General features: G+C 38.3%; 1 protein-coding gene across 6 annotated transcripts in view; it reads left to right on the top strand.

The window, feature by feature from the left end:
• The window catches only part of LAMA2 (laminin subunit alpha 2), a 671,264-nt gene that overhangs the window by 155,172 nt on the left and 502,633 nt on the right, over nt 1–13,459 (top strand). For all 6 annotated transcript variants that reach the window (XM_045294657.1, XM_045294659.1, XM_045294658.1 and 3 more), the window contains exon 2: nt 10,649–10,819. In XM_045294657.1, coding sequence (XP_045150592.1) covers nt 10,649–10,819 — 171 coding nt within the window. The remainder of the gene's footprint in view (nt 1–10,648; nt 10,820–13,459) is intronic.

Here is a 13,459-nt window from a genome sequence, read left to right on the forward strand (position 1 = left end):
GTCCACATGGAAGCAGCACACCAACATGTGTGATCATGAAGGGCCGAAGGGACCAGGCTTCAAACACCAAAGGCTGGGGTGGGGGTGGGGAATCATATCCTTGTCAATGAGGGTGATGCGTGATGGAGACCCAATGCCCATCTCTAGACAACTGGACATGACTTGATTTTTAATTTTTAGACAACAATTAACTTGACAGAACTCACATTGAAAAAAATTTCCTTGTGTTGCATGGAAGAAGTCAATCTGGTGTTTTCTTTTAGCCCTTCCTCGGGGACCTATTTGCTTTATGAAGGCATAGGTAACTTTAGCATCCACGAAACATTTTCAATTTGTGCACAAAATTGGAAGCTCCCTTTCTATGATTTTATCTTTTCCCACCCTCCCCTTCACTTTACACTTGCTGTGGCTGTCCTTCGTTCCGCCCTTTGCTTCTATAAGCCAATAAAACAGTGAGTTCTAGTTTAGGTTCATTACCCTTTTTGGGGACATCCAGTGTGTTGTCTTTCCTCTAAATATGTCCATCAATCATCACTCTCACTGCCATCGAGTTGATTCTGACGCATAGTGATCTTATTGGACAGAGTAGAACCACCCCTGTGGATTTCTAAGATTTTAGGATGGGAACCCTTGACTGGACAAGAAGGTCTCCTGTCTCTCCTCAAAGCGACTGGCGGTTTCCACTTGCTGGCCTTGCATCCAGCAGCCCAATGTGTAACCACTTAGTCACCAGACTCCTCATTCATAGCTTACCTTTAGAAGTTACTCTTTCGTGCCTCTGAAGTTCTTTCATATTCTGCCAGAGTTTATAGCTGGACTAGGTTTATTCCAGTAGGGACTACTCTCAAACTAAGAAAAATAGAACCACTATATGGGAATTAAAAATGCTTCTGCTATTTGAAACTAGAAAGTGATTTTCAGAATAAAGATCATGAAAATTGTGTAAACATATATGAAGCAAGCTGATAGAGACAAATACAACAAATTAACATAATAATTGTTTTATTAATGTTGTAAATCTTAGTTATATCACAGCAGAAAGTATTTTTCAGGTTTTCTATTTTTAAATATTATTATAGTGTATATTATCCCATATATAGCATAATAATAAAATAATATATATGATTTATTAAAAATCATATTTTTGTTTAGATTTTGTTCCTGGGAACTGCATATCTTACTAATTTTATTTAGTCTAGATACTATTCAGAAAGAAAATGTCAATAATAATTGTGTAGATAAAAATCACTAGTTTTATGTCAATAATTGTATAGTTAGCAATCACTTGCTTTTAACATTACAAGACCAGATTTATTAAGGGGCTATTTGTCAATACGCTATGAAAGTTCATCAGATACTTGCAGTGATTTATTCTTGCAATGCTTATATCATTGCTGTTGCTAAGGCCTTCGTGTTGGTTTGGACTCAGGGTAACACTGTATTTAACAGAACAAAATACTTCCCCGTTCTTCATCATCCTCACGATTGTTATGTTTGAACCCATCATTGCAGCTACTGTGTCAATCCATCTTCTTCTTTTTAAAAATCTGACATATGTTTAATTAAAACAACTACACTGGTATAAATATCTACTTTTCCAAAAAAGCAGAGGTTAAAAGTAGCCATTTCATTTAAATACTTATTTCACAAGAAATATGTTTCTAAATACTGAAATATTAATGCTCGATCCCTTTTTGAGAGTGTTCCCTTGTTTTGATAACTCTCTACTTTGGCAAACATAGCGTGCTTCTCTACAGATTGGTCCCTCCCGATAATATGCCCACAGTCTGTGCCATGAGATCGCATCATTCTGGCTTCTAAGGAGGAATCTGGCTGTACTTCTTCCAAGACAGATCTGTTTATTACTCTAGCAGTCCATGGTATATTAAATATTCTTTGTGAACATCAAAATGCAAATACTGTATGTCAACTCTTCCTTGATTTTCCTTCTTCAATGCCTAACTTCACATATATATTTTTTTCACTGGAAATATGATTACTTGGGTGATTCATCTACGTCCTCAAAGTGATATCTGTACTTTTTAATGCTTTTGCAGCAGAGTTTCTGAATACAATAACTTGGTTGATTTCTTGACTGCTGCTTTGATGAGAGTAGTTGACTGTGGAATTGAGTAAAATTAAATCTTGACAACCTCAATATTTTCTCCATTTATCATGCTGCTGTTCTTTGGTCTAGTTATGAAGACTTTTGTTTTCTTTATTTGAAGACATTTTAATTAGTTTAGAAGGCTATAGTGATTGACCTTCTGTAAGCACACAAGTCATCCTCATGTTTAGCAAGCACTGTTGGGCAGTCTGCATAACACGGATGCTCGGATCTGATGCTTCCTCTAGTCCTACTTGTGATATTATTTCATCAACATGCACATTAAATAAGCACGGTGAAAGGATTCAAACCTTACACACATCGTTCTTAATATCATTGTTCTGTTTGATCATAATATAATATTTGATCGTAATGTAATGTTTGATCATAGTATAATGTTCTGGACTTCCAATTCTTCATAAAATTATCTGCAATTTGTTATGGTCAGCACTGTCAAAACACAGGTAAGCATATTCCTTGTCCTCTCTGTTTTCAACCAAAGTTTCTGTACATCCCTAGTGATATACTTCATTTCACATCCCTTTATGAATCTGGCTTGGCATTCTGCAGTTCCTTGCTGATTTATTTGCCTTCAGCAAAATTTATCTGTGTCTGATATTAATGAACTTGTTAGATATATTTTGCATTGTGTTGGATCACTTTTCTTTGGAATGAACACAAATACGTATCTCTTCCCTTTGATTAGCCAGGTACTCGGATTTGTAGATCAGATATCATGGCAGTCCATGAAAAGCTTTCAGGATCAGCAGAGAATCTCACAGTTCGTGGGCACATGTCCCACAAGACCAGACACTGGATCTAGGCCAGCACCAAAGAGAGAGTTTTATGTAAAGGTTAAGTGCACATCAAGAAAACATCCCAACCCAGTGCTGCCCAAGCCCACAAGTCCAGCATTAACCCATATGTCCAACACCAGTCCACACAGTCCTTCTCCATCTCACAAAACAGACACAACGATGCCGACTTCAGGAGGAAAGCTGAGTCAGTGAACATGTAAGCATCTCAGCACTGGCAGGGGACTCCACACTGCTGCTCCAGCACCCAGGGCTGCATCAGGGTAGGTCCATGTGCCTTCTCCTTGGGGATGTCTTGCAGGAAGTCAGCCTTGCAAGCTGAAGCAGGGAACTGGCTAAGCCAGCTGCACCCCAGTGCGACCATCACAAAGCAAAAGACCCGAGGACAAGAAACCATTTATCCCTTGGCCCTTTATCCCTGAGCCATTTATCCTTCCGCCCTTCAATTAAGCCCACATGTGTTTATTGGCCAGGTTGGCACAATAAACTAACGACCTCACACACCAAATTTCTTGGTATCCATGAGTAAGCACCTCCAGCATTGCTTCCATTTATTGAAACATTTCTCAATTAAAATTTTGTCTGTCCTTAAAGCCTTGATTTTCACCATAGCTTTCAGTATAGTTTGGACTTTATCTTTCAATGCCATTGTTAATTACAAATGTAGATTCCATGCCCTGAAGCTAATGAGCCCAATCTAAAATCATTCCAAGCAGAAAAGAGGTTTAGATAAACCGATCTTATTACAACTAGTCCCAGGAGCCATCACTTGTCAGACAGTTTGCAGTACTGTGGTGGTTTGTGTGTTGCTCTGATTCTGGAAGCTATGTCATTGGAATTTCAAATGTCAGCAGGGTCATCCAAAGTCAACAGTTTTCTGCAGAGCTTCACTGACAATAAAGAAGGTGTCGGCTCCCCATTCCAAGGAAGAACTGGGGAAAACCTGATACATAGCGTCCAGACATTGTCAGAGACGGAAGGTCTAAGCGAATGAAGCAAAACGTTGTTGGAGATAGCCCTGGAAATGCAGCTGAAGAGGTGCTGTCCTGGAGAGGAGTCAGCAATGACGACATGAGTGTGGCCTGTGGGGGTGGAGCCGTCGGGGTCGTCATTTGCTGATGATGTGACAGGACTCCAGAAACAGCACCAACATCTTCTAACGATCAGAACTTGGAATGTGCAAAGTATGAATTTAGGAAAATTGGAAGTGGTCAAAAATGAAATAAAATACATAAATATCAATTCCCTAGGCAGTACTGAGCTGACATGGACTGGTATTGGTAATTTTGGATCACTGAGTCGGGAATAACACAATGAAGAGGAAAGACATGGCATTCATAGTCAGAAAGGAGCCTTGTTAAACCCAGCATGAGGAATAATGCTGTCTGTGAGAGGATTGTAGCAATCTGCCTTCAAAGGAATCTAATCAGTACAACTGTTATTCACATTTATGCACACCATAAAAGCTAATGATTGTGAAATGGAAGAATTTCATCATCAACTTCAGTCTCAAATTGATCAACCATGCAATCAAGAGGCATTAATAATTATTGGTGATCAAAATGAAAATCTTGGAAACAAAGAGAAAGGAACAATAGTTGGAAAGTATGGACGTAGTGATGGAAAGGAAGCTGAGGTTTGTGTGATAGAATTTTGCAAAACCAACAGCTTGTTCATAGAGAATTTTTTTTTCGACAACACAGAAGTTAACGATACACATGGACTTCCCCAGGTGGAATACGTGTCAATCAAGTTGACTATATCTGTGGGAAGACTGGAAGGAGAAAAACAGTATCAGCAGCTAAAACTAGAGTAGGGGATGAGTGTGGCACTGACCATTATGTAAGTTCATGATAAAGTTGAAGAAAATGAAAACAAGTCCACAAGCATCAAAGCATGACCTTGAATCTATCCCATCTGAATTTTGAGAACATCTCAAGAACAGATTTGACCCATTGAACACTAATGACAGAAGACCCAGTGAGCTGCAGGGGAACATGAAGAAACTTAGTCACGCAAAAAGAAAGATGTCATTAAAAAGACATGAAAAACAGAGAAGATCAAAGCAGACATCAGAAGAAACTCTGAAACTTGCTGTTATTTGTAGAGTAGCTAAAGCAAATAGAAAGAAAGATCAAGTCAAAGAGCTGAACAGAAAATGCCAAAGGAAGCTCAAGAAGACAAAGCCAAATATTATCATGAAAAGTCCCAGACTAAGAATTCGAAAACCAAACGGGAAGCACGTGCTAAGCATACTTGAAACTGAAGGAACTCAAGAACACAATTCAAGTGTTGAGTCCTAATCTGGAAGCATTCTGTGGGAAAAATACTGAACGATACAAAAAGCATCAAGAGAAGATGGAAAACGTACACAGAGTCACGGTAGTGAAAAGAACTAGTTCATACTCCACCATTTTAGGAGATAGCATAGAGCAAGAACCAATGGTGGTGAAGGAAAATGTGCAAATTGCACTGAATGCATTAACAAAACACATGGCTCCGGGAATTGCTGGGATACCCATTGAAATGCTTCCAAAAGCGGAAGAACACTGGAAACACTCGGTCAATTGCCTGGAAGCGCTCCATATCTGTGCCATTATAAAGGAAGGAGACCCAAAGGAATGTTCAATCTATAGAACAAAATCATTTTTATTGATCACACACGAGTTAAATTTTTCTTAAGATCACCCAACAATGATTGGCTCCAGAGGATTAAGGTGTGCCTGCCACAAGCCATGGGATTCTCCATTTCTTCATATGCTTGTGGAAGTTGGACATTGAATAAGGAACCTTAGAAGAAAAGATGCATTGAATTGTGGTGCTGCAGATGAATATTGAAAGTACCATGGGCTGCTCAAAGGAGAAGTAGATCTCTGTCGGAAGAAGTAAGATTGCAGTGCTCCTTAGAAGCAAGGATGGTAGGATTTTGTCTTACATACTTTGAACATATTTTCAGGAAAGGTCCGTCCCTGGAGAGGGACATTGTGCTTGGTGGAGTGTAGGGGCAGTTAAGGAAAGCAAGGCCCTCGACGAGATGGATTGACACAGTGGGTGCATCAATGGGCTTAGGCATAAGAACAATTGTGAGGATGGCACAGGACCATGCGGGATTTGGTCCTTTTGTGCATGGCGTTGCTAAGGTTCAGAGCTGACTCTAGAAGAGTTACCGATAATAAGAAGTCCCAGAAGACACCCTTACAGTAGCAGAAACTGTGTGTCAGCTGAACAAAATTCTGCCTCACCCTGTTCTTTCTTCACAATTGTTATGTTTGAGTCCATTGTGGCAGCCACTATGTCAAGCCATTTCATACACGATCTTCTTCTTTTTCTACAGCCTTTGTACTTTACCCAAACATGATGCCTTTTCCAGGGCCTGGCCTCTCCTGATAATGTGTCCTTAAATGCGAAGAAATCTCACCATCCTCACTTCTAAGGAGAATTCTGGCTATAATCATAGAAACCCTATTGTGTTTGGTGGGGATCTCTACAGAAGTAAAGCAGGCACACACACACACACACACACACACACACACAGAGAGAAAGTACTATCAAGCAAAAGGGCTTATACAATTGTAGAAGTGATAAGATCTAGGTTGTTAGATATTACATCCTGATTTCCATGCCTGCCTGGGGCTGTGGAAGCAGATTTGGGTCAGTAGATCAGGTATTCTGGCAGGGTATGGATACCTTACAGGATATCACAGGTTGAATCCCAAGAGATCAGACTCAGTATCCAGACCAGCAAGAAGGAGAGAGGGGCCAATTTTCTGCAATACTTAAAAAAAAAAAAAAATATATATATATATATATATATATCAAATAGCCAACCCTCTCAAAGAGACAGTACCGGTTTAGAACCTGCACCTATTCATAAGTTGTTATTGCCAAACCATTGAATACTCTATGCTGGCCAATTGACAAAAAAACAGCCTATCACATTTAAATAGAATTTCTGAGGCTATTAATTTTTAAATTTTAAAAATTTAAAATTTTTAAATTTAATTTTACTCCATAGAATGTATGAAAGATATGAACTGCTGACCTCGAGGTTAGTGGTCCAATACTTACCTGATAGCACCACCATAGCTTTGTGTACATTGTTTATCCTTTCTTAGCTGCAATTTCTTTGAATGTAATAAGGAGTTAAAATCTATACAAGGGCTTACAAAAAATACCTCGCTTTTATTATATAGACTCTATGAAGATTATGAATGAATTTTGGAATCAATGCTTCTCCCAAGCCTGTATCATATTATTTTTAAGCGATTGTTCATGCTGATTGCCTACTGCTGCGTAGGTTGAATTGTTAACCTTTAGGTTACTGGGGAATGCAAGTCATTTGCACTCCCTCAGGACCTAGCATTTCTGTAGGTACATCATTTTGCACATATTTCATTTGTTTTATTCTGTAGATAAATTGTGATGTAATTCATTTATATACTTCCTGTATATATGATATAGAGCAAAATTATTTTTTAGATATCTTCCTGTACTGGCCCTTTCCTACGGTTACTTAGACAGGAAAAGTACAGGTATGGCCAGTTACCATCAGGGTCCTGGAGGGCTTTCCTCAAGCAGATCATGCGGAATCTTTCCCAGACCTATTCCCAGGGCAGAGTCAGGACTCGGGCACAAGTGGGGGAAATGATAGCGATCGCCGAGTCAACTTAAAATGTCATGAGTCAGGTTTGGAGAAGACCGTCTTCCCTGAGACAGCTGTGCTTGAGGGAATTGGAAATAGCCGGGTTTAATCAGAGCACAATGATGAGCGGTAGAGCTGTGACATCTTGAAAAAGCAGATGTCCACGATGTACTTTTGTTCTTACATTTTGGACACCACAAGGACAAATTATACAAGAACAAAGTACTAATCAGAATTAACCAGTTATTATGTAGGCATATATATGAATCATAATATATATTCTATGTGATCCATGCCTATCTATTTCTACACCTACAATCATGCACCGTTACAATTCAAGTACTTTCTTAGTCATAATATTGACACAAAATGTCAGGACAAAATCCATGCTCACATGTTGTTCCTTTTGCCCAGCATTTTTCCTTATTCATTTTCCATCCTTGGTAAATTTTTGTTTGCTTTTCAAGATTGAACTCGAGACCACTTCCTGCATCAAGCTTATCTTAACAGTCTTTTCTTCCTACAGCTTACAGTTACGGTTTTCCTGAATGCACACGTCCTCATAACAAATTCTGTGAAAGAATAACTGTCGACTTAAGTACAAAATGCTGATGTGGAAGACAAGAGAGAAACATGCATATTAATAACATAATATTTACCAATTTAGATAATAAAAGGTCTGAGGTATAGGGATAATTATCTGGCGACAATCTAATTATTTTTAAATCTATAACCTGAAAATGTTGAAATGCTGTTTGAATTATTTTAAAAACAATTTCCTGTATACACAGATAAAGCAAAATAAAAAAGGACAATAGCCTTGAAAATCACTCTGTTTTCTTACAAAATAAATAAAAATAGTTTTATGAATAGGTAATATTTTCTGACCAGAGATCTTATACCCCCATCTACAGAATGTCTCCAAACTGGGATTGCTGAGGGTAGAGATGATAGTGGAAGTAAATCAGGAAGAATGAATGAGTTAATACTTGCAATTTAATACTAAAAAAATGATCTGGGCACAGAGGAAAAACTTGAAACCCACTATACCACAACTATTAGCAGAACACAAAATCCGAAGGCTGATGATTAATGACCGGACTGAGGCAGCAGTATCAGAAGGCACGTAAAGATTGCGAGTGTGGGGAGGGAGGAAGGGAAAGAAGATTAAGCACAGCTTCTATTTTTGCTTGGGAGGCCCTGGGAGTGATTGAGACTAGAGCTGAGATGTTGCTTGGTTTTGTGAATTTACTTACTCCTTTGGCAACTTCGAGATTGATTACAATAAGAATTCATATTTTTAATTATTTTTCTGTATGATTGTTTCTTCCAATGCAAGTCTAAGGTCACCCAGGTTCACAACCTAGCACTAGATTTATATAGGTTTCATATAAGATTGAAGAGACTATAAAATGTAAAGGCGAACAGGCTAGACTACAGAGCCAGGCTGTTTTAGTTCAAACCACAGATTGGTTACTAACCCTGTGCAAGTTACTTACTATCTCGGTGCTCTCTTAATAAAATAGGATTGGTGTATTGGTTTTTGTGAGTCATAAATTAGTCAATGCAAAATAATACCTGGTACATTGTAAACATAAATTAGTACTGGCTACCATCATCATTATTCTTATGCAGATGATAGATAAAAATGTTTCATGAGACTAATCTTCATCATTCTTACAATAACAGTATACACTGACTTCCAAAGATAAGGTGAAATGCTTATATGAGTGCAAATCTGTAGGTATCTCAGTAAAAAATTAAAACTTTCTCCAGAGGCTAACTAGATATACACCTAGTTGGCTCAAGTGCTGAGTTGATAGAACAGATTATTAGCATGTTCCTCAGATAAACTGTGACAGACTATGTATGCTCTAATGCATGTGTTCTTCAAAAGGAACGTTTCAGTTCAAGAGGGGCTTTTAATGATTGACTGTGATGTATTGTTTATGAAACAGCTCTACCAGATGAATTGTATGACACAGAATTAACAAATTTATGGAATGTAAACAGTATGAGTTGAGTTTTCATGAGTAATTAAAGACTTCTAACTCTTCAAAGAAATTGGCCTCTGATATTTTATTGTATTACTTTCAATTAATGTAACTAACAATATATGATGATTGGATTATTGACTATTATGATGACTTAATTCTGTAAGATATTGCTGCATACTGTAACTTTATAATACAGAGGGAAGTTAAAGATAAGTTTTCAAAATTTTAACATTCTTTAGTTTTGCCAGTGTCAATATAAATGAACATAACAACCATGTTTGCTAAATGATAATTGGAGCATAAAAATAACGATGACAAACATACTTTTGAAAGAACTTCAAATATGATTCTAAATTAAATTAATTGACACAATGGACTGAAATGGAAGATGGAAAGAGGTCATTGGAAGATGCTATATGTCTTTTGCCAATAGAATGAACACAGAATTTTTAGAGGTGTATGGTTTAGACCAGACCTTTTTCTAATTAAATATTTGATGCTAATAAGTTAAACAGATAGTCTTATGTTATGGATTTAAGGACAGATAAACCCCTCAGGACCAGTGGTGAGAGTGGCAAAATCCTGAGAGTAGAAGGGGGAACTGATTACAAGGATCTACATATGGCCTCCTCTCTGGGGGACGGACAACAGAAAAGTGGGTGAAGGGAGACGTCAGGCAATGTAAGATATGAAGAAAATAATTTATAAATTATCAAGGGTTCATGAGGGAGTGGGGAGTGGGGAAGAAGAGGAAAAAATGAGGAGCTGATACCAAGGGCTCAAGTAGAAAGCAAATGTTGTGAGAATGATGATGGCAACAAATGTACAAATGTGCTTGACACAATGGATGGATGTGTGGATTGTGATAAGTGTTGTACGAGCCCCCAGTAAAATGATTAAAAAAGAGAGAGAAATGTTCTTTTGATGTCACCTGGTATTTATGTACTTTACTGAATTATGTATTCCATAATTATTGCACTTGGAATTAATTGAATGATGTGATAAATATCATATCTTAATTGCATTTTAAAATGCACCGAGTCATGCCACTTGTTTGTAACACATATATGTCTGTCCATCTCTTTAGGTTTATTTCCCGCCGTGTTGAATCTCGCCTCTAATGCTCTCATCACCACCAATGCGACATGCGGTGAAAAAGGACCTGAAATGTACTGCAAATTGGTCGAGCACGTGCCTGGACAGCCTGTAAGGAACCCCCAGTGTCGAATCTGCAATCAAAATAGCAGCAATCCCTCTCGTACGTATTTTACGTGGTGCAGTGCTGGGTAGATGCCTACAATTCAGTCATTTTTAGGGCAACATTTATTAAAGCGAAAGGCAAGGAATATAAATGAGTTCTAGACATTTTCTTCACTGTACCTTCTTTAGGTACGCTGGTAGCGTAATGTTTACACGTTGGGCTGCTAAGCACGAGGTCATCAGTTTGAAACCACCCACAACTTGGCCAGAGAAAGACGAGGCTTTCTACTCTTGTAAAGAGCTATAGTCTTGGAAACTCACAGGGGTAGTTCTGCCCTGTCAGACAGGGTCGCTAAGCGTTGGAATCCACGAGATGACAGTGAAGGGTTTCTCTTTTTTTGAGGGGGGTGAGGGGCCGGTTGACTGTCTTTATGGCCCGTCTAGGTCATTCAACAAACAGGATTGGATATTGGTGTGCCATGTGCAATAATACTTGGTGAGAATTCTCTAGCCAAAAACACATTGGAGTTATAATGTTAGGTTTTCCACAGCCAGAAAGTTGTATGAGGACATAGTTACTCTAGTTTTCAACAAATATTGAAAAGCACCTGCTGTCTTATTAATCATATTTTGGTCACTTAGTGTCAGCTACTGTGTAAAGTAGAGGGCATCTGACAGGAATAAAGTGTAATATCTACTCGTGAGGAAATAATTTTTTAAAAGTACCACTACTTAGTAAACGAGGTTTTCTTCCATACATAGTACACACACACACACACACACACACACACACTATACTACATATAGTATTGCATATCTGTTATATATGCATATTATGTATTATGTATATATAAAACCACGAATTGGAATGGATTCTAAGGCAATTAAGGAGAAGTGAAATCTAAATTTAGAACCAAAAGGCAAGTAGGAACGGCCAGATAAAAAGATGACATAAAAGTAAACCGAGAAGTAAACTGACAGTTCAGAAAGGCCATCTGAAGATTCTCTAGTGAACATGATCTGCTTCATCACATGCAGCTGGAACACGTGAGTTAATAAGAAGAAAGCAACCAATCAACGTCACTGCCAAGGAGTCAATGCTGACTCACAGCGGCCCCCTGTGGGCATCCAAGGCTGGAACGGGCTATGGGAGGAGAAAGCGCAGTCTTTGTCTTTCTCCCTTGGAGCTGCTGGTGGTTTCTAACTGCTGACGAAGCGGATCGCAGCCCAACGCGTAACCATTATGCCACCAGGGCTCTCAATAAGGTGAAAAGGAAGGGGAAAAACCTTATAAAATGAGAAGTATAATATGATCTTGAGGGTATGAAGCAGTATTATCTATTCAGATAGCTTTAAATAATCTAATTTGAAGGTTAAAAGGCTTGTGAAGTAGACTGGATTGATAACAGATGCTGTTAAAGACGAGGATGAGTTAAACATTGGGAAATAATCAAGTATATTTGTTGAGTAGATTAATTAAATATTTAGTGGCAATTGATGTGCTTAATAATGGAGATAAAACTTCACAATTTTGGGGTGTGGTGGGGTGTGGGGGTGCCGGTAAAAGGAAGAAAAAGAATGTTTGGAAACCGATTGTGGTAGCAGTTGTACAATTCTGTTTGATGTGTTTGAACTATGGAATGATATGCTATATGTATTAACTCCCAATTAATAATAAATGTAAAGAAAGCAAGCTTTGCAATCAATGTATTTTAAAAATCGTTGGCTTTTTTTAAACATCTAAAATGAAAAAAAATCTTTCTTCTTCAATTTACCTTTTTTATCTCAGAAAAAAAATTGAAAGACATTTATATTTTTCTGCAGAGTTTAGGTTAAAGAGACAAATGTTTTTGGACTATTAAATAGTTTAGAGATGATTAAAACATGAAAATATCTGGAAAATTGAGATTTCTCTGATTTAACCAGGTGATCTTGTATATCATAGGATGCTTAAAATAAACCAGAGACACAAAAGGAGACGACTTTGGCGCTCCCCCTCCCTTTTGGGGGGCTTTACTGCGGTTATCTTCTATGGTGGAAGTCATTTCAGTAGACCTTTCTAAGCTCAACACTCACCGCGACTGAGTCAATTCTGGCTCCAGGTGGAACAACTGTTGGAAGTTTCTGAGACTGCAACATTTTGTGGGAGTAGAAAGCCTCATATTTCTCCTGAAGAGTAGCTAGTGGTTTTGAACTGCTCACTTTAGAGTCCACATCCCAGTGCGTAACCACCGCACTACCAGGTTCCTCCTCAGTATGCATTTGGGAGTTGTGAATGAACGTGTGTACCTTATGTGTTCGTGTGGTATGAAATGGAAAGAGCACATTTATTGAGAGCAAAGGACTAAACCTTGGGGGGCATATAATTGATCTGGAATATCTAAGGAGGAAAGCATTAATGGGGACTTAAATAATCAGGTAATGTTCCAAGAAGGTGACTCAATTTAGTTCAGTGGAATGAGAGACAGAGTAAAAGGAAGATGCAAAGATTAGAGGGGAAAAAACCAAAGGATAGACTTGTTTGGAAAATGGATGAGATACATTTACCCCATAGACCCAGTAAGCTGCATGGCCACTTATGCTCTTCTGAGTTCATTATTTAGGCTAGAGTCTGATAGGTCTCAGTGAGACATCCCACCCGTTTTCACACTGAGTTGCAAGTGAATATATTGTTTTAGAATAGCAGGTTTCATGTGAG

This window comes from Echinops telfairi, unplaced genomic scaffold, assembly GCF_000313985.2.
Source record: "Echinops telfairi isolate 266 unplaced genomic scaffold, ASM31398v2 ScPeMD7_3533;HRSCAF=4204_0, whole genome shotgun sequence".
Taxonomy (NCBI): domain Eukaryota; kingdom Metazoa; phylum Chordata; class Mammalia; order Afrosoricida; family Tenrecidae; genus Echinops; species Echinops telfairi.